Consider the following 26,204-nt stretch of genomic DNA (forward strand, 5'->3'; position numbering starts at 1 on the left):
AAGTGTGAAGCTGCACCTAGATGGGGTTGGGTGATGATCAGGCCCCACAACTGCCAAATTAGACAAGGACACAAGATGATGAAAGATGGTGTCTTCAGACTCCAGAGTGCACATCTATATAACTCAAGCCATAGTTAACATCATTCGGCCCCAAGCAACAGCAAGAGGGACACATTGAAAACTGGAAGAATTCAGCAGCATTGACAAGGACAATGTTCGATGTTATGAATTACAAGGAAAGGTACTGGAAATAAAATGCTATCGTGGTGGGTATGATCAGCTGGTGCAGAGTTGTGGCCAAGTGACTGAGATGCAAATCAGATACAGAAATGGCCAACTGAAATGGGATAAGCGGCTTCCCAAAAGGAAAGCCAACAGCTGCCTCTGGGTCCGGGGAATGGCAGCAACATCAGTGGAACAAGTGTGGAGGAAGACAGCAAAACTAAGAGGATTTAGGAACTGGGTGCTCCCTGTGAATGCACTTGGACACACCTGACAAACATTCCTCTGGCACTGAGGCCAGGAGAACCTACCCACCCACCCGGTACGAGATTTCCAACCGATTCCAGTCCCTTGCTTTACATTAGAAGTGCATCATTCTTCCCCCTTTAAGGAGGAGTGAAAAGGTAACAGGCTAAAGGAGGAGCTGGGAAGCAGCAGTTTGGTATCAAAGAAAACAAGTGAGAGTCACATTCTTACTTTGATCAGGTTTAATCGGTCATACTAGAAAAAGAAAACCATGAAACATTAGAATTAAAACAAAAGAGAAAGTAAAAGATACATAGGGAATAGAGACGGGGGCTAGACGAGGGTTAGATACAAGACGGACAGACAGAGGGACTACAGCCAAGCAGGCCACAAAGATACACTGGCACTGGGGACTTGCTACCACTGGCATTGCGCACAATTCTATACCTCTCAATGGCGGTTTTCCCTGCCCAGGTGCCTTTGTCCACATTAATGAACATACTGTGAGCAAAGGGTCAGCTGCTCCTTGGCCAGGACTGTGGCAAATGGCCTGTTAGTTTGCTGTATGATTAGCTGTCCAGGGAAGATTCCTCCGTGATCTTGCTTTAGCCTTCCAAGGAGCATAAAAGAGTCTTTAGCAAGCAGGTGACCTTGGCAAGATCAAGAGCTCCTGTGCCACCTCTCATCTCATAATGACGATGATGTGATAGTTTGTTAACAATGTTTATACACCGCTCATCAACAAGAGATTCACAAAGACAGGAGAGACACCAACAAAGAAGCCCCTGGAAGGGATGGCATGCCGGGATAAAGAGGGACAGCTACTCTAACCCTGATACCTGTAACAGAACCACCACTTACGCTTGCCAAACTTACTGGACCGGTTACGCCCTGCTCCTGTAGCTGCTGGTTGCCGAACTCAGAAGCAAGTGCTGGTGAAGTCAGCATTTCGCTGTTGACAGTGACATGCTGACTGCATCAGCACTTACTTCCAAGTTTGCGCCTGGAAAAACACCCTAAACATTGCCGTAAACCACCACCCCCACTCCATGATCTGCTGCAGTCGCACTGCCAAGTAGCTCAGCCAGCCCGTGGCTTGAGACACTCTTAGAGACTCATCGCTACTCCCCAGGGCGCCCGGTTTGGGGACCTCTGACACAACTTAAACACAAAATAACAAGCACCTCTTTACCCAGTTAGCATGGGTCATGGTATCAATCCTTGAAAATGAGGCTCGACGTACTTTGCAAATAAATCCCCCCTAAGAAGAACCCTGTGCTGGCATGATATGGAGTTCATCATCTCTAGATGGGGGTGCGCGGAGTTCTCTAATGATCTCAACAAACAAGGGTCATATTTGCTTCCCATAACATCACAGCTTTCACATCCATACTGTCCACATTGCCAACTCAAATTAATCCCCACCAAGTTGACAAACCAGACAGGCCAAGTGAAGCACTTTAGAAGTGAAGAGAGAACATGCTTCACATGCTGGCATCCCTTTTCCATGTGGACAAAACTTGCCAATTCAGGACAACCACATTGACTCTACCCCTAAAACATAAACATCCTCAAGCATCAGAACTGTGTAACTAGGCCCCAGATAGATCATGCTGGTTATCTTGCTGACTGTGGACACTCTTAAGAGCTCTGCTGGGTCTTGACCTATGTGGACAGAAGTCCACATGTGCTAAAGTCAGCATGGCTCCCATCAAACTCACTTTGCCCCTGGACAATGTGCTCCAAATGTTCACTTCCTGCTGTACCAGATACAGTACAGCTGGATCCACAGCAAGCCCCTCACATTTGCTATTGATATCGTGGTTCCAAATACAGCTGTGATCGCTACTTTGGTTGCTTTCAGTTTCGTCTAATCAGAGCAGGAGCAATTTTCTGACATGGAAAGAGTCGGGTAAGCAGGAGGAAGAATTAATACATGGTTCAGTAACTGTGCTCTAAAGGTCCCAAGCAACCAGCTCTCTGAGCTGGCAAGGTAGCTGTCAGCCAATGCAACAACAGAAAGAGGAAACAGAGGAAGAACGAGACAAGGCAGTGCAGAGTTGGTTTGGCTACAGTAAATACTGTTCGCCGTAGATGAACAGGGCCTGGGCAGCCTGTGTTCTTAGCAGGTGAACAAAGCTGGTTCTCATGCCCAACTTCAAAATATGAAACTAATGGCTCTTGATGGCAACTGTTAAGATTAATAGCCAACTGCTGAGTGTGTTGACAGTACACGACCAACAAGGTGCACATACTTGGGGCTTTACTGTGGAGCAATTAGACTGTACTAAATTAACTGAGACTAATGAACCCAATTACAAGTCTTGCACAGATGCACAAGATCTTGAATGGCCGCTGCTCTACAGCAACCCATCCTGTAAAGGCCAGGGAAGGATGAACATATTTGTAGAGAAGAGTAAGGCCCCCACTTTTGCAGCCTTCCTTAAGAATGTTAAGTTAGGCTTTGATGCTGCCCCTTTGATTTGGGGAGTGAGAGCTGGTTGTTTTCAGTTTTAAATTTGGTTCATTTTGTGATGCTTTTGATGCCCTGAACCCTTGTGGGTCCCTGGAAGAGAAAAGTGCCCAGAAATATCTTTATAAAAATAACTGCATTTTCTTTGGGGGACCCTGTTTCTTGACAAGCGGCTTGAAGACCACACTAAATCCTCTCCTACTGCTCTTAGCCTTTGCTGACATCCCAGTGAACATCATGGTGCCTCAAATGAGCTATATAATTTAAAAAGCACAGAGGTGACAGGATGGGCATCCACGGCAATGTGGAAGTGGGGTGGGCTGAGCTGGCCCAGAATTTAGATGGGATGACATTGGCTTCGGATGCAACACAAGGGTGCTACATTCTGTTCCGGAGCATTCCGCTTAGAACCACTCTCCACACAATATTTTGCATGCTCCCTTCCCCTACTCTGCCAACAAACAACCACCACTCTCTACTATCCTGCAACATCAATTAGATTCTCTACCGGAGAGGAAGAAAGATCTTTAAGTCACACGAACACCACTTTCTTAAGGGCAAACATTTCCCTATGCTCTGACAGTAAAGCACCTGGGACCGGTGCTTTTCAACCTCTTCATAAATGACCTGGAGACAGGGTTGAGCAGTGAAGTGGCTAAGTTTGCAGACGACACCAAACTTTTCCGAGTGGTAAAGACCAGAAGTGATTGTGAGGAGCTCCAGAAGGATCTCTCCAGACTGGCAGAATGGGCAGCAAAATGGCAGATGCGCTTCAATGTCAGTAAGTGTAAAGTCATGCACATTGGGGCAAAAAATCAAAACTTTAGATATAGGCTGATGGGTTCTGAGCTGTCTGTGACAGATCAGGAGAGAGATCTTGGGGTGGTGGTGGACAGGTCGATGAAAGTGTCGACCCAATGTGCGGCGGCAGTGAAGAAGGCCAATTCTATGCTTGGGATCATTAGGAAGGGTATTGAGAACAAAACGGTTAGTATTATAATGCCATTGTACAAATCGATGGTAAGGCCACACCTGGAGTATTGTGTCCAGTTCTGGTCGCCGCATCTCAAGAAAGACATAGTGGAAATGGAAAAGGTGCAAAAGAGAGCGACTAAGATGATTACGGGGCTGGGGCACCTTCCTTATGAGGAAAGGCTACGGCGTTTGGGCCTCTTCAGCCTAGAAAAGAGACGCTTGAGGGGGGACATGATTGAGACATACAAAATTATGCAGGGAATGGACAGAGTGGATAGGGAGATGCTCTTTACACTCTCACATAATACCAGAACCAGGGGACATCCACTAAAATTGAGTGTTGGGCGGGTTAGGACAGACAAAAGAAAATATTTCTTTACTCAGCGCGTGGTCGGTCTGTGGAACTCCTTGCCACAGGATGTGGTGCTGGCGTCTAGCCTAGATGCCTTTAAAAGGGGATTGGACGAGTTTCTGGAGGAAAAATCCATTATGGGGTACAAGCCATGATGTGTATGCGCAACCTCCTGATTTTAGAAATGGGTTAAGTCAGAATGCCAGATGTAGGGGAGGGCACCAGGATGAGGTCTCTTGTTATCTGGTGTGCTCCCTGGGGCATTTGGTGGGCTGCTGTGAGATACAGGAAGCTGGACTAGATGGGCCTATGGCCTGATCCAGTGGGGCTGTTCTTATGTTCTTATGTTTATGTAAAGCAACAGCTGGTGTCCTGGGCGAAGCACGTGTATCTCTGCATGCCAGAGATTTGCAGGGCCAGAGGATGATGCTATCTGCTGTCCAGGGTGCATGATTGGATACCAGAAGCCATCTACTGCACGACAGCCCAACTTTTACGCTAAGGGAGTTGCAACACCCTGGTGCCACCACCACCCCAGAACAAATGCAGAAGTAATTGGTGGTGAAGTGATTATGTCACCGCCAATTACTTTAGGGTTCTGAGCCACTGAAATCACTTCAAGGAAGTGGCAGCAGGAGAAGCAGGTGGAGGAAAAGGCAGGCGCAGTGATGACTGCATCGGGGCTTTTCAATCTCCCTGCCATGCCATTCTGGCTTCTTTTCCAAGATTAGGAGATGTGGCAGGAAGATTAAAAAGCTGCTGAAGCAGGAGGAGGTGGTGGGTGCAGCAGGGTTCTGAAAGGCTGCCAAAACAGGCTTTACTACCCACAAGCAGGGTCTGGAACCACCCTGATCTACTGGGATGGAACTCCTCCCTCCCTCAAGAGAGACCTTTCTTGTAGTCATTTCTCAAAGCACCATAAGTACCATAAAGAAAACCAAGTACCCTGCCTTGTGAGAAAAGCAAAGGATGTCTCTTTTAACTGGATGACTTGTCTTTGCAAACCATAGCCAGGGAGGGGGCTCCACCTAGTGGCAAAACCGAACCATGACAACATACAAAAAGAGGGAAAAATATAAAGTGGGCAAGCCAGCACCGGAAGTGTCAAAACTCATGGGCTTCAAGTTGTTTCATCTCACTGAGCGTAAGCTTTTATATGGGAGAAAGCGAAATATTACTGGGCTGCACAGGCAGAAAGAAAAGTGGCAGAAGAATTGCAAAGTGTCTTGGGGGGGGGGAGCGGAAGAAAGAGGCATCAGACACTTCTCCACAGTTTGAATCCATTTCAGATTTCTGGCCCAAAGCAGGACTAAAAAAAACTCGCAGAGGCAGGGAGGGCTCTGCCTCGCAAATCAGTAGGGATCATGGAAAGTTAGCAGGAAAGTGACTAACCCATGCCTGCTTTCTCCATTGCATGACCAACAGAGGTACAGGAGCCTCCTTCAGAACAAGAGACACCTACTCTTCCCCAGCATGAAACCAAATCTGAACAGGGCTGCCTGGTTCCAAAAGGAAAAGGGATGTGTGGTCACCCCAGCAGGTTCAGTCATGTCCTTAGCTTGCCTGAGCTGTTCTTTGCTGCCAAACCTCAACCTAAAGGGTCTGCAGAGGATCAAGGGGGGGAGGGATTTCTCTTTGTTCCCTACTTCTAGCATTGCAGATGATAGGTGAAACCAAACACCAGCCAGGCGCTAGACATTCCCTCTTCCATGTGTCTGTTCATAAGAAGAGCCCTGCTGGATAAGGTCAAAAAGGCCATCAGTCCAGCCAAATGTTTTGGAAACTCCACAAACAGGGACAGGAAGGGCAAAACCCTTCTCTTGTTGTTGCCTTCCCTAGGCAATTGGTAGTCCAAGATACACTGCTTGTGACCACGAAGACTCCACGTAGCTACCACAACCAAGAGTCAGCAACAGACCTCTTCATGACATCTAAGTAACACCACAGCATTCTGTGGCAGCAAACGCCACAAATCAATTTTGCGCTGTATGAAGTGGTACTTTCTTCTGTCTACCCAGAATCCCCTGCTGATCACTTTCATTGCATGAGCCAGAATTCTGATTTTAAAGAGTTTTTTTTTTTTAAACACTGCAGGTTGCTCTCTTTTTTGCAACTCTTGAAACAGCAATGTCTCAAGTCATGACCTCCTGTGTGCTTTCTAAACAATATTCTGATGAGATGCTCTGCATCCACAGATCTTTTTGTAAGTATAGTGGGATCCTCCCTCCCCCTACAATGTTCATGAGGATGCTATTCTGACTGAACCAAAACCCTCCCACCGTTTGCAAATGCACACCACCACCCCCAACCCTTATAGGACCACTAGCTGTTCCTACCACTAGTTTCCATCTGTTCTTTTCCAATCCTCCTTTAGGGAGCAGCCTGCAACTTCAAAGTTACGCCCACAAATCATGATGGCAGCCAACCACCAAGGTTTTTATGGCAGACCATGAAAGTCTGGAAAATTAAGAAGAAATTGGGACATGGGGATGAGTTCAGGAAACTGGAGAATGGCTTATTAACTTTCCAAAGCAATTTGGGGAATTCAGCAGGGAATTTGTCAGAGCAAACGTAATATTAACATACATCAATATCTTCACAATTTAGTATGACTCCCTTCAAGGAATTTTACTTCTTATTCTTCTTATTCTTATCTTTACAATTTAGTATGACTCCCTTCAAGGAATTTTACTTATTTTGGCTCTTCTAATGTTGTAAGTTTTGTTGGCCTAACCATAACACTTATTTGTAAGCCCTCCAACTCTGCTTCCAATCTGCCACCCTCTTGCTCTGTGCATGCTATGAAGAAGAGAGTGTCTCAATAGCACTGAATCATCTGGGGATTATTTCTGACTCCTAAGTAGTCCCACAGGTAGAGCATTGTATAGCCTTACAGTTGTATCTTCCCTTTTGCTGAAACAGCACCCCTCATTTCTTTCAAAGGAAACTGTTGTTCATGTATATGAATGTGCAATGTCAATGCAACAACATGGCTGCAGAATGTGCAGCTTCTGAAGACACTTCTGAGTTTTGTACAACTTACAGCTCTACTCAGAGACAGGTACCATGTCATTAGAGTTTTCCATCCTTGCATATATCTTTAGACAAGCCTCATGAGGGGGTTTCCAGGGTCATTTAAATGTGCTGAAAGTAACACGAGAAGAAATACATGCAATTTAACTTGCTTGTGGTGGAAAACTGAGCATGCCCAACCTCTGTTACGTGCGTACGATAATGCAATGCATTGCCTTTGGACACACAACACAGGCCCCTTTCACACAGTTCTTTCTACTCAGAAAAGGTGGAAGGGAAGAGAACATGAAACAAACCTGTGTGTGAACTGCAAAGTCACATTGCATGTTACTTTATGTGCATGATGAAGGAAAGCACTCACACCTGTTTTTCCATACCATGTAAAAAAAAAAAAGAATCAATGTTGTTTGGGTGAGCATACGAACAACTGAAAAATAGCTGGAAGACTAGAATGGGTTCCTCAGTTTCAACATCTCAAAGTCAAATCCTATCCAACTTTCCAGCACTGGTGCAGCCATGCCAATGTGCTGCATCCGTTGGCAGGGGGGCAGCCATGGAGACCTCCACCAGTTAAGGGAATGTTTGTTCCCTTTCCTAGAGCTGCACTGCGGCTGCACCGGCACTAGAAAGTTAGACAGGATTGGGCCCTCAATCTGATAACATAGGCCTACAAAACTGAGGGTCAGAAAAGTTTTTCCCAAACTTTATGGTGGTTTGATAGGAATTTGGGGTGCCGATTCAAAAAATGGCATCCGTTTTGCCCTATCATGTCTAGTTTTGGAGATATAGTACAGCCTCATTAGTGAATGGTTCAAGCAGCTTCCTCACGAGGAAGCCATGGTGTAGGCTTCCTCATGAGGAAGCTGCTTGAACCATTCACTAAAGAGGCTATGCCGTGTCTCCAAAACTAGACGTGATAGGGCAAAACGGATGACATTTTTGGAATCGGCACCCCAAATAAACCCAGAAATTGGTGTAATGTTTAAGGAAGCAAAATGTGTGTTGGCCTGTGTTAGCCAACACAACTTGATAGATGTCAAGTTGGTTACAGAATGGAGCCTGTACTCTACTGTTCGCAACCAGTGGGCATCATAAGGGTACAGAGCAGAGTCAACAACTGGAAGGGTTACATAGACCTATGCAAAAGAGTGTTAATCCATCACCAGGGAAAAACCAGCTACACAACTCAAAAGCAACTGGGCAGGTGGGTGCGGTCACCAACATTCCCACAGAAACTCTGCAAGAATGTCTTCTTGGAGGGGGAAGAAAGACACAAGAGCACAGGAAAGGTTTCCAAGAACCAAAGATCAAGTCTAGGGTGAGATGGTTTGAAGAGTAAAAAGAAGGCTTACTTTGGAGAGGTGCTTGCGTGACTAAGAGAAGGAAAGAAAAGAAAATACAGAAAAAAGCATGCAGCAAAGGAAGAAGACAAAATTAAACTCACAGTTCAGGAGAAGAAAACTGAAACAGAACAGGAAATATTTATCTCCCTCCCTTTTGTTGTTCAGAATGGTCTTGAGCACATGGAATGCTGCACCATCTACTGGATTTGACCCCAAATTCCCACCTAGGGATCAAGCACAGCAAAGCAGTGGTGGACCCAAATTCCACAGCCAAAATGCCTTTCTGCTTCACCCTAAAGAACTGTGAATTGTTGTGACTCAGGGAATCCACTGAACTCTAGGAGCGTGCCAAGACACAGAGCAAGGTGTGCTTTGGTGTGCTTTGGGGGAAAGGACAATAATTTGGCTGCCAACAACCTGCTGGCAGCCTGACACTGGAACAAGCAGCAGCTGTCTCGTTCTCTGCTGAACACTTCATCACTGCAAATTAAATTCCGTCAGGCATTGTTCCAGCAGGAAGCTACAACCACCTGATGTAATATCCTGCTCTGCTCATTCATGGCACACACAGATCTAGATTTTATAAGGCCCCCGCTCACTAAATCAAGAAAGAGGCAGAAATAATTAAAATGTAAGCAACACCACTACCACCAAAACCCTCCGCTGCTGGAACCATGTGATACATCCCAATTCTCCTCACACATGCTGCTCACAATGAATTCCCTCTTCGGAACAATAATCATCCTCCAATATAGCCTAATAAATTCCTCCACCCTTCTCAACCGAAGATCTGTCTTCAGCATTGCACACGCAATCTACAGCAGCAGGCTGGGTGTGCTGCATGGGCCCAAGAGAACCAGCTGCCAGCCATGCTACCACAGTGCCAAAAAGGGACTACAGAACAACAGTATAGCCTTAACTCTGCATGGCCTCTGGGTGGAAACATGCTGTTGAAAATCACAACTCCACAGACACTAACACTACCTTTAAGGGACCCTTTTCCAAAACGACTTCTTGGTCAAATCTGCAGGGGATTCTAGGCTCAGCCTTCTTTCACACAGGGCATTGCACATGCCTGATCTCATCTGATCTCGGAAGCTAAGCAGGGTCAGGCCTGGTTAGTACTTGGATGGGAGACCGCCTGGGAATACCGGATGCTGTAGGCTTATACCATAGTCTTTCCATGCCTGATCTCACCTGATCTCGGAAGCTAAGCAGGGTCAGGCCTGTTTAGTACTTGGATGGGAGACCACCTGGGAATACCGGGTGCTATAGGCTTATACCATAGTCTTTTGAGACTGAAGGTTGCCAACCACTGGCCAACCTTGCCTTGAGTAAAATCCACATCTTCCTCCATCTAATTAGTTGTTCAGCACACCTGTATGCAACCTAGTTAAGAAGCAAAAGGATTCCTAGAGTTGCTGGGGAAAGGAGATTTGGGTAGCTAAAAAAGGAAACAATTGCTGGTTGGCCAAGGTCACCAACATCTAGCATGCATGTGTGTGTGTGGCAGGACTGGTGTATTCCTTGACTGATAAGTAATCATGGGTAGGCAAGCAGATTGTTAGACCTCCCCAGGTCAAGCACCAACCAACAGTTAGAAGCAGAGAACAAAGTGAGGTTATAGTGGCTTTCAGAGTGTGTCAGGAAGAGTAGAGGACAAGGAAGGACAGAACTGGCGAGGTAGTCTATCTTTCCATGAGAGAGAGAGAGAGAGAGCGCTATGAAACCAGGAGCAACTGGACTCACCTTGGAATTCTTGGCCCCACTACGACCTGACTGAGAGGAACAGCTACGCTGCACACCTTGCTCTGGCGTGGAAGGGGATTTGTCTGAAGAATGGTCTGAGCCTTTCTCCACCATGGTGTCTCCTTGAGGATCCTGTGGCGTTGGAGACCGGGAGCGTTTGCGCAGGATAGGGGAGCAAGCGGGAGTGCTGCGGTTCGAGTTACTGGCAGTGCTGAAGGGAGAGAAAGAGAGTGCGGAGTCAAGAGCCGTCAAAGGAACGTGGCAGAAGACAGCTACAGCATGGCGCCTAAGAGCCGCCACCTGGGGAACTACAAAAATGGGGCAAAGAGACCAGCAAGGACCAAAGTGCTTGACATGACTCCCAAAGTGCTTAATGACCTAAAACAGGAAGTCCAAGGAAGAAAAGGAACAGGGGGTGAGAAGTAGCAGGTTGTAGCTGTTGAGTTTGGCAAAAAAGCATCCCTGCAGACTGACTGAGGCCCAAATCCTAACCAACTTTCCAGCACTGGCATATTCGTGGCAATGGTACATGTGCTGCATCCTGTAGTTAGGCCTTTACTCCTGTACATCCTGTAGGCCTTGACATCCTGTAGTTAGTGCTCCTCAAAGTAAAGAAATGCTTGTTCCCTTACCTCGGAGCTTCATTGCTCTTATGTTGGTACTGGAAAGTGAGTTAGGATTGCGCCCTGAATTGATCTTCCTTGACTAGGGGCACAATCCTAACCAGGTCTGCTCAGAAGTCCTATTTTGTTCAGTGGGGCTTAGGTTAGTGTGATTAGGATTGCAGCTTAGATCTATCAGGATTCACTGCAATTTAACACTGCTTAAAAAGAATAGGTCAAAGTGCTTCCCACAAACGTGTATTTAATTGTTTTTATCTAATCCTATTTATGGGCTGAAAACCCAACTTGACTCAGTGGCAGTCTACAGACAGACAAGTTCTGCTTGCACTGCTCTGCAATCAGTCAGAGCCAGTCTTGTGCAAGAATGCTTCTGGTTTATGCATCCAAACGACAGTGAAGGATAATAACTTGCAGTGTTGCAGTCAGGGTTACACTTGATAGATGCCTTTTCATTTTTGTGATATCTTGCAGTCATTTACCTCTTTTGAAGCCAGTTGTATGTTGGGGATCAATTTTTGTGTGAGCACATCACTGCTGCAGATCAGTGCATTATCCCACCGGCATGTGTCTGAGCATTGTCCAGACAAACGCAATCAAATGCCATCTTTTATGACAGGTTGAATTCACATGCTTACTTGCCAGCACACAAGTGACATGCATGCATGCATGTGTGAACCCACCCTTTGTGACAGACAAAAGGAGCATTTTTTGCACATGCATTTATTTCAACTTCTCCAGCCCTAAGCAGCTTCTTCAGGTTCTACTGGCTTGGATTTCCAACTTTCAAGAAAGACTCAGATTACGAGGACTATCTAACAAGACTCAGATGACAGTGTTCCCTTGAGCTATTTTATCCTCTAACATGGGGGGGGGGGGGAGTGGTTGAAAGAGCAGCATACACAGCATGGCCTTCATGGCTGAGCATGAATTAAACCCCAGAACTCCCAGGTCCTACAAACTATACTGGCTTTCAGGACTCTTCTCAAGCAGTCTGTTGCAGGGCCGCCGGAACTTTTGCCGCTGTGCTAACAGAACTATTCCCACTTCCAGTAAAATGTGCCTGTGTGTGGCATAGCATGTTAAAATCAACACATTATTTATTATGTCTTGCAAAGTGGGAGGAGTGACAACAGGGAAAAGTGACCATCCAGTAGCAGCCGTCAGGTGTTTCAGGTGCTAGTGAAGTCATGGTGGAATAGTGGGGGAGTTCTTATACTGCTCATGATTCAGTTGCAAAAAATAAAGCAATATGCATTAAAATGCTTACTTAAATAAATTATAATCAACCTCAGAACTACCAGGAATGCTCTGGATAATCACAGGTGGTTTGAAACATGGAGAAGAAGGAACAATCCTTATTTCTTCTCCTCACTCATCTTCTCTCAGTGCCCTCTGGATTTTTGCATGCCTGATTTCAACAAGGCCACAACCATGACTATCCCAGGTGAGGAACTTGGGGATGAAGCAAATAAGTGGGGCTCCTTCGATATTCCCCTTCAGCACCTGTGTACTTGTTTGCATTCCAGTTACTATGTTAATGTAACATAGTAACCGGAAGAGATGCTGGAAGAGGCAGTATCTTTAGCTATTGTGGCATGATAGCCAGAAGCAGTCCAGAAGTTTGCGATCCCCATCAAATGATCCACTGTCTCTTCCTCTTCACAGGGAGAGCTTCAGCTGCAAGCTTATGACATGCAAACCTCAAGTCAATCCAGCTTCTCTGCTCCAGAACAGAAGGGGCAAGAGCCACACACACATTTGGGGATGTGCGACCATGCCCCATTTTTTCTGCCACCCTTCTCAACAGCTCCCCCCACCCCACCATCTCTCAAAACCTTTGCTGTTCCTGTTCAATCCCAGAGTTTTGAATCTGGCCCAAGAACAGCCATGACAAATGCCTTCTGTAGTTCCCATAGTAACCAGGGCTTGCAAAAGAACCAGGAATCCACGCTTGAAATGGCAAAAACAGCTTGACCCACTTTGAAAAAAGAAAAAAGAAAATAATAATAATGCTTTATGAGACTTCCCGGCCAGCGTCTGCTCAGAACCCCGGGTGACCCCTCCCACTCCAAGCAGTCTTGAGAAGCTGCTGCAGACACAACAACTCCAGGGGTACCAAAGAGAACAACTTCAAACTCCAGGATGATGGAAGGTTTTGTAAAAAGCCCAGCAAATGTCTAGGCACGGTGATTACAGGGCAAAGCTTCTTACATGCCTTACTTCAGTATGCTTATTGCCCCTATTCTTTAATGAGCACATTTAAATACCACCCTTTTGATTATCTGCAGGCTGGTAGTCCCAATACTATAAGGACAGAGAGAATATATATTAGCAAAGATCTGATATCAAATTGTGGCATTTTGCCAGACGGCATTTGGTGAATATGCTCTAGTATTCAGTAGTCAGCATTTACTCTGGAATAGTATTGGCAACCGTCAGTCTCGAAAGACTCTGGTATCGCGCTCTGAAAGGTGGTTCTGGCACAGCGTCTAGTGTGGCTGAAAAGGCCAATCCGGGAGTGACAATCCCTTCCACACCGGGAGCAAGTGCAGTGTGTCCCCGGTCTGTCTCCCTGGCTATGGGCCTTCCTTCTTTGCCTCTTAGCCTCAGACTGTTGGCCAAGTGTCTCTTCAAACTGGGAAAGGCCATGCTGCACAGCCTGCCTCCAAGCGGGCCGCTCAGAGGCCAGGGTTTCCCACTTGTTGAGGTCCATCCCCAAGGCCTTCAGATCCCTCTTGCAGATGTCCTTGTATCGCAGCTGTGGTCTACCTGTAGGGCGCTTTCCTTGCACGAGTTCTCCATAGAGGAGATCCTGGAATACGGAGTGAGAAAAAAGGAGGAATGCCAACATAATCCATCAGGTCCCATTCCCAACATGGATATTGCAGTTGTGACAATGGAGACAAGCATCCCAAACCTTGACATCAGATTTAATTTCTCTCTCTCTCCAATGTGGGCTATGGGCACCTGGATGTAGAACTTTATACACCGAGGGCACAATCCTAACCAGGTCTACTCAGAAATAAGTCCTATTTTGTTCAATGAGGCTTATTCTCAGGTAGGTGTGCTTAGGATTGCATCCCAACTCAGAGACTTGTGTAAAAATGTTGCAAAAAGAAGCAGCAAAACTGAGAAGCTTTTCCCCCTTATTTCCAGAACCAGTTCAAAGAATCCTCTACAGAAGATAAATTGACTGTGGATTCAAAGCACCTTATCAATTTTACTTCTTCAGTGAAGGAACTTCTCCAGACTCTGAAGAGCTATTCCACCATCTCTAGTTTTAATGAGGCTCCATGCACAATTAAGCGCTCAACTAGCCAGGACAGATAAGTGGGATGCACAAATTGGTGTACGAAAAGGAGGAGAAAAAACAAGCAACTTTGGGGAGGGAGGGGAAGCAAGCACATGCAAGTCTATCAAGGGCTACCAATCTGGATGTCTGTTGGAACCTGCAAGTTCAAGGGCAGTATTGCACTGAATACTACATGCTGGGAAGCAACAGCTGGGAAGAGCTTGAGGACTTCCAAGAGGCACCTTAGTGGCCCTTTGAGGAAAACAGGGTAGTGTGATCCAGCAGGGTTCATCCAATGTTATTAGGAACATGAGCATACAAATAGTTTGGAAACTTTGCAGCTGACACAGACATGCTACAGAGTGGCTGTGGGTATCTCATACCAGAAAGCAGAACCGCAGAAAACACCACTGATGGAAACGGACATGTTCTGCATGTCTCAAGAAAATAGTACTACCACAGCCACAAAATAATTGCATGCAATTAATCAGGCACAGTTGGGAAGGTTATGATTAGGGTTCTGAGAGAAGTCTTTGTGGCAGAGCTCCTGTTGCTCGTACGAATTCCCACGTTCAGTCCCTGGGAGGACCTCCAGTTTGGTTTCAGAAAGACACCTGAGCTTGAAACCCTGAAGAGCTGATGACACTCAGCGCAAGCAACATCAAGGACCAGACTCAATATCTGTCTCCTCTCCTAAGAAGCTACCTATGCTCTGAAATTCTCCGAGGAGGCTCTCCTGCACATCCCGTCATCCTGAGATGTCGCATGTGCGGATGCACAAGGGGGCCTTCTTCACAATAGCCTGACGTGAAACTCCCACAGGAAGTTCACCAGGCCCCTTCTCTCCTGCAGTTTCTTACATGTCTCTTTAAATGTGCTATCCCGGATGTACAGTGATGCTGGCTTTCTTTGGTATTTTTGGTTTTACTTGGCTTAAGAAACATAAGAACAGCCCCACTGGATCAGGCCATAGGCCCATCTAGTCCAGCTTCCTGTATCTCACAGCGGCCCACCAAATGCCCCAGGGAGCACACCAGATAACAAGAGACCTGCAAGGCTTCCCGGGAATTGTAGTTAAGAACATAAGAACAGCCCCACTGGATCAGGCCATAGGCCCATCTAGTCCAGCTTCCTGTATCTCACAGCGGCCCACCAAATGCCCCAGGGAGCACACCAGATAACAAGAGACCTGCAAGGCTTCCCGGGAATTGTAGTTAAGAACATAAGAACAGCCCCACTGGATCAGGCCATAGGCCCATCTAGTCCAGCTTCCTGTATCTCACAGCGGCCCACCAAATGCCCCAGGGAGCACATCAGATAACAAGAGACCTCATCCTGGTGTCCTCCCTTGCATCTGGCATTCTGACATAGCCCATTTCTAAAATCAGGAGGTTGCACATACACAACATGGCTTGTAACCCGTAATGGAATTCTCCTCCAGACATTTATCCAATCCCCTTTTAAAGGCACCCAGGCCAGATGCCGTCACCACATCCTGTGGCAAGGAGTTCCACAGACCAACCACACGCTGAGTAAAGAAATAATTTCTTTTGTCTGTTCTAACTCTCCCAACACTCAATTTTAGTGGATGTCCCCTGGTTCTGGTGTTATGTGAGAGTGTAAAGAGCATCTCTCTATCCACTTTATCCTTCCCATGCATAATTTTGTATGTCTCAATCATGTCCCCCCTTAGGCATCTCTTTTCTAGGCTGAAGAGGCCCTAACGCTGTAGCCTTTCCTCATAAGGAAGGTGCCCCAGCCCAGTAATCATCTTAGTCGCTCTCTTCTGCACCTTTCCCATTTCCACTATATCCTTTTTGAGATGTGGCAACCAGAACTGGACACAATACTCCAGGTGTGGCCTTACCATAGATTTGTACAACAGCATTATAATATTAGCCATTTTGTTCTCAGTACCTTTTCTAATGATCCCAAGCATAGGATTGGCCTTCTTCACTGCCGCCGCACATTGGGTCAACACTTTCATCAACCTGTCCACCACCACCCCAAGATCTCTCTCCTGATCTGTCACAGACAGCTCAGAACCCATTAGCCTATATGTGAAGTTTTGATTTTTTTGCCCCAATGTGCATGACTCTACACTTATTTACATTGAAACGCATCTGCCATTTTGTTGCCCATTCTGCCAGTTTGGAGAGATCCTTCTGGAGCTCCTCACAATCACTTCTGGTCTTCACCACTCGGAAAACTTTGGTGTCGTCTGCAAACTTAGCCACTTCACTGCTCAACCCTGTCTCCAGGCCATTTATGAAGAGGTTGAAAAGCACTGGTCCCAGGACAGATCCTTGGGGCACACCGCTTTTCACCTCTCTCCATTGTGAAAATTGCCCATTGACACCCACTCTCTGCTTCCTGGCCTCCAACCAGTTCTCAATCCACGAGAGGACCTGTCCTCTAATTCCCTGACTGTGGAGTTTTTTCAGTAGCCTTTGGTGAGGGACCGTGTCAAACGCCTTCTGAAAGTCCAGATATATAATGTCCACGGGTTCTCCCGCATCCACATGCCTGTTGACCTTTTCAAAGAATTCTGAAAGGTTTGTGAGGCAAGACTAACCCTTACAGAAGCCATGCTAATTCTCCCTTAACAAGGCCTGTTCATCTATGTGTTTTGAGAATCTATCTTTGATGAGGCATTCCACCATCTTACCTGGTATAGATGTTAGGCTGACCGGCCTATAGTTTCCCAGGTCCCCCCTCTTTCCCTTTTCAAAGATTGGTATGACATTTGCTGTCCTCCAATCCTCTGGCACTGTGGCCGTTTTGAGGGACAAGTTGCATATTTTAGTCAAGAGATCAGCAACTTCGTTCTTCAATTCCTTAATAACTCTTGGGTGGATGCCATCAGGGCCCGGTGACTTATTGATCTTTAATTTATCAATGAGGTCTGAAACATCTTCTCTTTTAACCTCTATCTGACTTAATTCCTTGGTCAGGAGGGGCCATTCGGGCAGCGGTATCTGCCCGAGGTCTTCTGCCGTAAAGACAGATGCAAAGAACTCATTTAATTTCTCTGCCATCTCTAAGTCTCCTTTTATCTCCCCTTTCCCTCCCTCACCATCCAGACTGCTGTAATCAATTTTACTGCTAACATGTATTCAGGCTTGTAAACTGCTTTGAATTTCTCAAGAAAGGCAAGATAAAAATAAATTTGAAAGGTGTTGTAATCGTGTGTGTGTGTGTGTGTGTGTGTGTGTGTGTGTGTGTGTGTGTGTAATAGATAGTGTGTGGAAGTGTGTGGGGGAAAGGTCTAGTTAGATCTCAGAATCCGGGACAGGTGCTTAGGTAAGCTTCTTTTTTTAGCCAGAGAGTGGAGCTTGAGGGCCCTCCAAAAGAGAAGCTAAATGAAATCAATGTGAGGTATTTCACATTCATATATGTGCACACATGAGGAAAGAGCTGCCCCTTTCACACATGAACCACAGCCCATATGCCTTCCTGAAGAGGGCTCAACCCATAAATCAGCTATTCTTCCAAAACTGTTTTAAATATTTTTTAAGTTACCCATCTGGCACATTTTGGTCCTAGCTCTGAAGGATGGGATAACCCCACATAGCCCATCACAGGGCAGGACAGCAGCCATATGGAACCAGAGGAACAAACCTCTCCCGCTCTCTGATACTGCAGTGAATGAAGCGGTGTTATATGCTACAGCAGCAATTTCAAACTTTTATTTTTAATCTCACGGCACACTCACAAGGCACACTGCCTGCTTGCGACGGCTCATATCCCCTAATGGCCCTGCTAATGAATTATTCTCCCCCAAACTCCTGTGGCACACTTGTGGATACATTGGTTGAAAACTGCTGAGCTACATCCAATCCATACCAAGAAATGAACATCTAATTGCTGAACTCAGACTGAAAGAAACAGCGCCAGAGAGGCACTTAGCAAAAAAGAGTTCCAGATGGGTCCTCAGAAGCCCAGATAGACAGATGCACAGAGACAAAGGCAGGCGGAAGCTCCCCCCCCAAAAAAAAACACAAACAAACCAGGAATACACGTCTTAGAACTCCACTTTGCATCCCCAGAGATGCTCCACTCAAACAGTCACCACAGAGCAGCACATACACATTCCATGGAGACTGCGCAAAGTCTAACTTTGGAAAGTCAAGAGACTTTGCACGCAATCCCTGTATTTCCTACCTCTCAATTAAGGCTAACAAGAAACATTCTCACACCTCTTGGTCTGCGATTTCTAACACTGAGCAACAAGAACCTGCAAAATGGGACCCTTGATGTTGACAGTGTTTGCCTCCTGCTACCCAAGTGCTATGTTCTCCCAGCCACCCCCACTCCCGACAGCTGTCAATTCATGCCAGAACAGAAGCATCATCATAGCAGATGCTGACCCACACCTGGGAGACCAAAAGAAGATCCAACTAGGGGGTGAGCAACTTGTCTGGGAGGGCACTTGCCCCTGGCCTCAATCTGCAACACCTACGTGCTCTTGTGCACTATTTTTATTTACAAAATGTTGCTGCAGCATGTTGAGAAGTCTGAGTCCAGTCCTGGAAAAACTGGACAATACTAATTTCTTCCACTTTGAAATTTGCTATCCCCTCACTCTGTAGTCATGAGGACTTACTCATGTAAGTCCTGTAGCCCTGTAGCCATGAGGACAAACTTACTTTCAAAAGTAAAGTTGAAAATTGCACATTTTTTTTTTTCAAAAGCATCAGTCTATACAGCTTCAACACCACCTAACCCTATCTTTGGATGGCTATCATCACCTCACTCCAACAAGAGATTATGTAATCAACAGGATGGCAATACCTCAACTGCTCAGAACACAGTGGCAGGAACACAACAGGATCAGACTGACTAAGCAGGCTGCCTCTTGCATCCAGCAGGAGAAAATTTCCTCTCAAATACTAAAGATATAGAGGTGGAAGCTTTCCCAGTGGGGTAGGAAACATGTCCAAAGGGTGAGTTATGAAAACAGGCAGCAAATTTTAGCTACGCTCTGTACACACTGGAGCTATTTGGAGTTGGATTCTTATTTTGCAACACCCATTTTAAAATGACCAGCCACCTCAAGCATTGCAAGTGCATCTTCCTGGGCTTTCAATTCCTAGCTGAAGGAATGGGAAACTGTTTGATTTTGTTTTCTAACCCACAATAGATAGTTGGAGGTAGTCTGACAGAGGATGAATTCCAACTGACAAGGCCCCCATGTCCTCTGTGCTTGTGTACAGTGGGCTTTGAAGCAGGAGAGACCCCCTTTTAAGTTTACTAACCTCCTCTGACTTCTTAGAAGAAATAGATCATACCTATTTGAAAAAAACAAAAACCCATGTGTATATCTGCAGTGCCCAAGCCCAAGACCTCAGACTTTCCACCCTTCCTCTGAGATCAGGTCTCAAAGAGGGATCGGGTCTAAAAGTTCTGTTACATACAGAAATGAGATATATCTGTATGTTGCATGTGCGTAACAGGCAATAAATAAAAATTTATTGCCATATCAGTCCCCAAGAATGACACAAAACATGTACAGCAATATATGTTAGTGTAATCTCTGCTAGTGTCATATTACTTCCTGCCAAAGAATTCTGTGCTACCCAACAGTATGCATTTTTCTGTCAACCAGACATCACTACTATCTATTATGCAATTCAGAAACTAGCTTATGCAAAATCAGAAACTAGCTTGCATTTTCCAAAAAAAAATGGGCTTGCAAAGAGAAGCCTTGCCTGGTAAAATTAGTCAGCACTTTTGATTAAATTCCTTTCCTGTGCTCCTATCAACACAGGATTGCAAACCTATAGAAAGTGCATACACTTAACAGGTTTCATCGGGAGATCTGAGGACATGACCAAGGCAAAAGAATTTAAAAGCATCTGCTAGGAAGGGAATTCCACAGTACTTTGAGACTATGGCTGAGAGCTCTTTGGCCACATCCTAAGCACGCTTTCCTAGGAGTGGATCCAACAAATACTGTACAATAGAACTTGCTTCTGAATGGGCATGCATAGGATTGCACTTTGAGGAACCTGGAACTGATTTTGAGAGGGTCTGTCTTATGAAGATCACATACAACATCAGCCTGATTTTATTGCCTCCAACTAGCAGTTCAATACTTCACAGACCTGCTCATAAGTCAGCTTGCTGACACTTTCCATGGTTGCAGAATGGGAACAGCTTGCTCAGGCAGCCACAGAATAAAAGCTCTACCTGCTCTTTGCAGTATGCAATACTGATGGTGTTTCTGAGGACATTTCCAACTCTGAAAGTCCCCCTTTGACTGAAGGGGGGGGCAAATGCAACTGGAGGGTGCACTGCTTCCTGACAGTGACGGAGCGGGGGCCAGGAGAGAGATTGTCTTTCCCAAGACAGGAAGATGCAGCAAATGTCTGACAACCTCCCACTCACTATCTGCCACTCGATGGGATCAACTTTCATGGACTAACGAAGACATTGCGATCTGCAGCGGCTGAGCAGCTGGGATCACCTCCGCTCCATTTGCGGGGGTCACCTAACACTTCTTTCATTTAACGGTCCTGTTTCTACTCTTCCCCTTCAGTCTCTGAGTCTCTTCTTTTGCTTTGCGTCGTTTAGATCTTACCCACGCAGAAAAATAACATTTAACCTCAAAAGACTGATAACTAACCAGCCCCTTAAGGTGTCCAAAGGTCAGAGGTGGGCCTGGGAGGGCTCAACCAATACCTGCCCCCCACTTTAGGACAGGCAGCACATGGTCCCATGTTTCATTTTTAAGGATTTGATAGGGAAGGGGACAGACAAGGCAGGAGGCTTCCTTAGACTGCACTGACATCCTGAGAATCTCTCACTAATAGAAAACAAAAACAAAAAAAATCAACATCCCAAGGTTGAGCATGAAATACCGAAGGTCTAATTTCATCCCATAGGGCTGAGTGGAGCTGTATTCCCTGGAGGAGCTCCACTGCCCTGGAGAAGAGATTTATTATTATAAATAAATCCGCAACCCAGTGCTGTTACAACTGCAGAAAGGGGTGTGTACAGCAGCGTCTTTCCAACATGTGCTCACTGCTACAAAGAGGACAACAGACAGCAAATGGGTAAGGACGGAAGGGCTGCGCTGGGGGGGGAGGAGGAGCATCACACAGGCGCACCTTCGCAGCCTGTATTTCTCATGGTCCTTAATCATCTTTGACAGCTCCTTCATTATCTTCACCACTTTGCAGCAGCACAGATCATGGAGAGACCAAAGCGATGATGTGCCAAGGTCCCACAGTCACTTATCATCGTCGTCGTCGTCGTCACCACCACCACCACCACACACACACCAAAGACCCATGGAAAAGAGGAAAAAAAAAACAAGCATGGGGGAGGGGAAGCTGGTAGCCAGGAAGCACATGGGGGTACACAAACACACACAGCAGCTTCAGCTGTGACCGCATGACGCACTGATAATTCTACCAAGTGTCCACCTTCCATCCTGGGCTCTCCCTTTTTCCTATTCTATTCAAAGGCTGAAAGCAACAGGGGCATTCTGTTGCTTTTCTTCCCCAACAAGTGGGAAAGAAAGCGTGGCAGGGGGATAAAGAGAGTCCCTTTCATAAACCTCTTCTGTTCACACAAGCACTCAAAATCACTGCTTCATCATTCTGCTGCAAGAGAAGGTTGTGGATGCAGCTGGGGGGGGGGAGAAGAGAAAACGGAACACCATCACCCCAAGCAAAGGAAAAGAAAATGAGGCATCCCTGCAACATGATGTCACACTGGCAGCTTCCATGCTCAACCTTCCATCTCTCCCCCCCCCACCCCCCTGCAATGGAGAAGAGAAGCAGCTGCCGCCACCACCAATATGGACTCCGGATTTGTCAAGCAGGAAACGTATGTCTCGGGCAGCTCCTGCTCTGCACAAAAAGTCACTGACATCCATGCCCAAAAGCCTCCCCCCTGCATGGCAAGCGGGCCACCTCTTGAATGAGCACACAGAGAGAGAGACACACACACAGAGAGACCGACAGAGAGGCTGACACAGAGAGAGGCAGGCAGCACCACTAACCTGGAAGCCATTAGAGACCAGTGGCATAGAGTGGAGCAGCTGGGAGTTCATTCATTCATTCATGCAGTTGGGTGGGGGTGTGGGGGGAGAGGGGATGGACCAGTGAGGAGGGGGAAGGGCCGAGCCCCTCCCGGACCATCATGAAGCCCTTCTTCCCAAGAAAGGAAGGGGGGGCTTAAACCAGAAGAGAGCCCCCTCTCCCTCCAGCACAGCAGAACTGCCGGTTCCCAGCCATAGCCGCTTCTCTCCTACAGCCACCCTCCTCCTCCCTCTAAGGACTTTTGTGTGCCTGTACTGAGGTCTCCCTGACTGCCCCTTCTCTCCCTCCCTCACACACATAGATGCTGCTCTCTTGCACACATACAGGCGCGCGCACAGGCAACAGCCCAGGCACGCACACACACAGCCTGCTCGCTGCCCGTTTACATAATGCCACTCTTTGGTGCAGTCCACAGCGCCCTCAATTATTCACGCCTGCCCTGAATGGAGCGTGGCAGGGGCTCCAGTTTGATCCATCCCTATGGGACTCGAGGAGTTAAAACAGGGGGATCGACAGGGCGACACTCTTCCCATTCATTCAGGCACTGGAGGACTCTCAGAAGAGCTGCAGGATCTCTCTTTTGTAAGCTGCCACTTGGCACCCTGGGTCACATGCCAGAAGGTCTCATTGACAGTTTCGCCAGGTGGAGGTTGGTGGTTCTTACTCTGACCAGCTTCTCTCCAAAGAAAGCTTGTATCAAGGGTCAAAGTTGGTTTTAAATGCTGGAGGGGCTACCACCCACTGCCTCACTGCCTCCAGTCTGTGCTTGTAGATCTTTGTGATGGGTATGTAAGAGCAGCGCTATACTTTACATGACAAACCTGCAAGGGACACATGTGCTGGGATAACTTCCAGAACCTAAGGACACCTCTGCATCCTTCACACATTAAATGTTTGCTGGGGGGGAGGGGGGGGAAACACACACTTTAAGACCTACACAGTTACAACAGACACAGTCACTGTGTAAGTTGCTCCAACTCTTATATTTGCAACAAAGTGCGTTAAGGGTTCGTAGACAAGGCTGATTCAGAGTACATGCAGAAAACCATACCTTGATTTCCAAGGTAATTTCCGGATTTCATGATACTGTTTTTATTTATTTATTTATTTATTAAAGATTTGGGGCCAGCAAACTTAGTTGTACCCTATACATAAACAGCAGTGGTGCGCCGGGGGGGGGGTAAAGGGGGGCAAATACCCCAGCCACCATGCTTGCAAGAAAGGCGCCACCAGCCTCACCCCCAAGCCGCCTGTTTCGCAGCACAGAGCAGCATCATGCCAGGAGCTGCAGCCACTGGGGGCATGATTCGCCCCCTCCTTCCTCTCCTTTTTTAAAGGAGAAGAAAGACATGGCCCAGAGCAACGGGGAATTGCCCCAGGAATGGCTGCAACTCCCAGCACAGTTCTAGAAGTAATTACAGTGATGCAATGATGTCACCACAATTACTTCTGGGTCAGGGGGTGGGGGTGGAAAGTGGGAGGTGGCCCCGGGTGGAAAAAGCCCCAGGATCGCCTCTGGACAATGGTCAGCATTCCACTACTACACTGTAGGCACACTTTAACAACAGTAATCTGTCTAGGTTCAAAGTAACAGTTGTCAAATACAAGCAGACAACCATGGGGTATTCAGGAGCAGGGAGAGGCAGCGCCCAGAGTCAGATGAACAGATCCTGATAAGTTAGGATTGCTAAGGGAAGGAGTAAGCAAAACCTCCAGGTAGTTGGGCAAGAGATCAGCCCTGAAGACCAACATGCACCAACCACACAGGCCTTGGGCTAAAGAGTGGAGAAGAAGTTGATGTCTTGGGACGAGAACAAGGGGTAGAAACCTTCTGACATCACCTGTCAATGGGTATAGAATGGCAGGCTCTCAAAGGAAAATTCCTGGAGTTTTAAGATGCTGGTGGCACTTATGTGACAAGTAGAACTTGGAGCTTCTATACTATCTAGTGCAATATGGAGTTGGATCTCTTTAAAAGAAGGGGGGAGGAAACAGAACATTATAATCCTCTGGTTTTTGAACGTTCAGTGTGATTTAAGTGAGCTTAAAGGTCAGAAATCATTGACAACCTGGGACAGGGACTCTAGTTGTCAGAAAGGCCAATGACAGAGTCCACACAGCAACATCCTATTCCAAAAGACCAACAGGTCCAACCGAGATCAAGGGTGACAGAACGCGCAATCCCACATCCTGCTACAAGCCAGCTAGCATCACAACTACAGACTGGTGCAAACAGAAAAGCAAACCAGTCCATTGAGCTGGGAAAGTCACAGGAAGCCAGAGCTACCACTTGCTTGGATGTGCTAGTAGCAAGATCTGACAACTGCACAAGTCGCAAGACCAAGTTATTATGTACACCACTTTGCATATCAGTTAAAGCAGATAATGCAGCCTGCTAATGCTGGAAACAACAATGGAAATAATATGAATTATAGAGGAGGACAGCACTTAAGAACTGCGGAGAACAAATGCAAAAGGATGCACTACTGCTGCTGCAGCCATTGGATTTTGCCATAGCCTAACGGTTGTTTTGTTCGTTATTATTTTCAACCTTGAAACATTTCATTGTCCTCTATTTTGCTAAGGCGTTCAGGACAAATATTAAAAAAAAATATTAAATTTAAATGTGCCTCGTTATCCCTTCTGAAACCCCCAGTGGTTAACAAAAATCAGTGGATACCAAATCAGTGGGAAAATAGCTTTAAAGACCCACTTCCAGTTTTCTTGATCCTCCACTGTCACCCCAGAATGCATTGTATAGACGCTATACCACATTCAGTCACTATATGGGTGAATAATGGAATCTAATGGAATGAAATTACTCCATTAGATTCCATTACTCACCCCATCTAGTGGCTGAATGATGTATAGTGGCCATTTTCAACCACTGTGCCGTGGCACACTGGTGTGCCGCAAGTGGTTCACAGGTGTGCCACAGGAATTTGGGGGAAGGTCATTTATTAATAGGGCCAAATGGGAGATGTGAGCCTCCACTGGCAGCACGGTGTGCCTTGTCAAAAACCTGGTGGTGTGCTTTGACAATTTTAGTGCCTTGTCAATGTGCCATGAGATGAAAAAGGTTAAAAATCACGGATGTATAGTATCTATACAATGCATTCAAGGGAAACAATGGAGGAGCAAGAAACCCGGAAGTGGGTCTCTAAAGCTATCTTTAACCCCGAGATGCTTGCAACCAGTGTAGTTTAACAGCGCAAATGTAGGATATGGGTTTTTGGCACTTTTTTCTCTTACAAGACATCGAAAGGTGGACCCCAGTATCAGTGATGAATCAAACCAGTCGATATCAAGGTCCCACCTGTATTGGTGATTGACCTCTCTTTATTTTTCAGAGAATTATTCTGTAAGTTTTAATAAGTTGTGCAATCTACATTCTGTGAAACACTTTTTTTTTTCCAAAAAGAATTATATATAAATGGTACTTAGCTGTACAGAAGACATACAAACTGAATCATCAAAGATGCTGGCGATAAAATACACAGCTGGGGGGTTCAGTCACATGGGGTGGTCCCAGCCCTGGACAAAACATTCCAGGAACATAATCATGCCAGTTAAAGATATTGAAGAATGCCAACTGCCTGAATTATCATGGTTTCTAAACAACAGAAAAGCAAAATGGAAACTTATGACATGGAGTTTATAGTAATTTCCTATGCAAGCAAGAATTGGTACCACAAAGAACTGAAAAAAAATATTTCAGCCCTACTGTTGATGATCCTGAGGAAAAAGTAGCCAAGATCAAATTATATCGGTTCTATCAGAACCTATCAAATTATGTCAGAATTCGGGAAAGTTGATGACAAGGACATTCAAAGCTCATTGCAAGC

General features: G+C 46.3%; 1 protein-coding gene across 2 annotated transcripts in view; it reads right to left on the minus strand.

Annotated features, from left to right (window-relative positions):
• Positions 1-26,204, minus strand: part of GRAMD1B (GRAM domain containing 1B) — an 81,251-nt gene that overhangs the window by 36,052 nt on the left and 18,995 nt on the right. For both annotated transcript variants that reach the window (XM_066639359.1, XM_066639361.1), the window contains exon 2: positions 10,394-10,604. In XM_066639359.1, coding sequence (XP_066495456.1) covers positions 10,394-10,604 — 211 coding nt within the window. The remainder of the gene's footprint in view (positions 1-10,393; positions 10,605-26,204) is intronic.

The sequence above is a fragment of the Tiliqua scincoides genome, chromosome 11 (genome assembly GCF_035046505.1).
Source record: "Tiliqua scincoides isolate rTilSci1 chromosome 11, rTilSci1.hap2, whole genome shotgun sequence".
Classification (NCBI taxonomy): Eukaryota; Metazoa; Chordata; class Lepidosauria; order Squamata; family Scincidae; genus Tiliqua; species Tiliqua scincoides.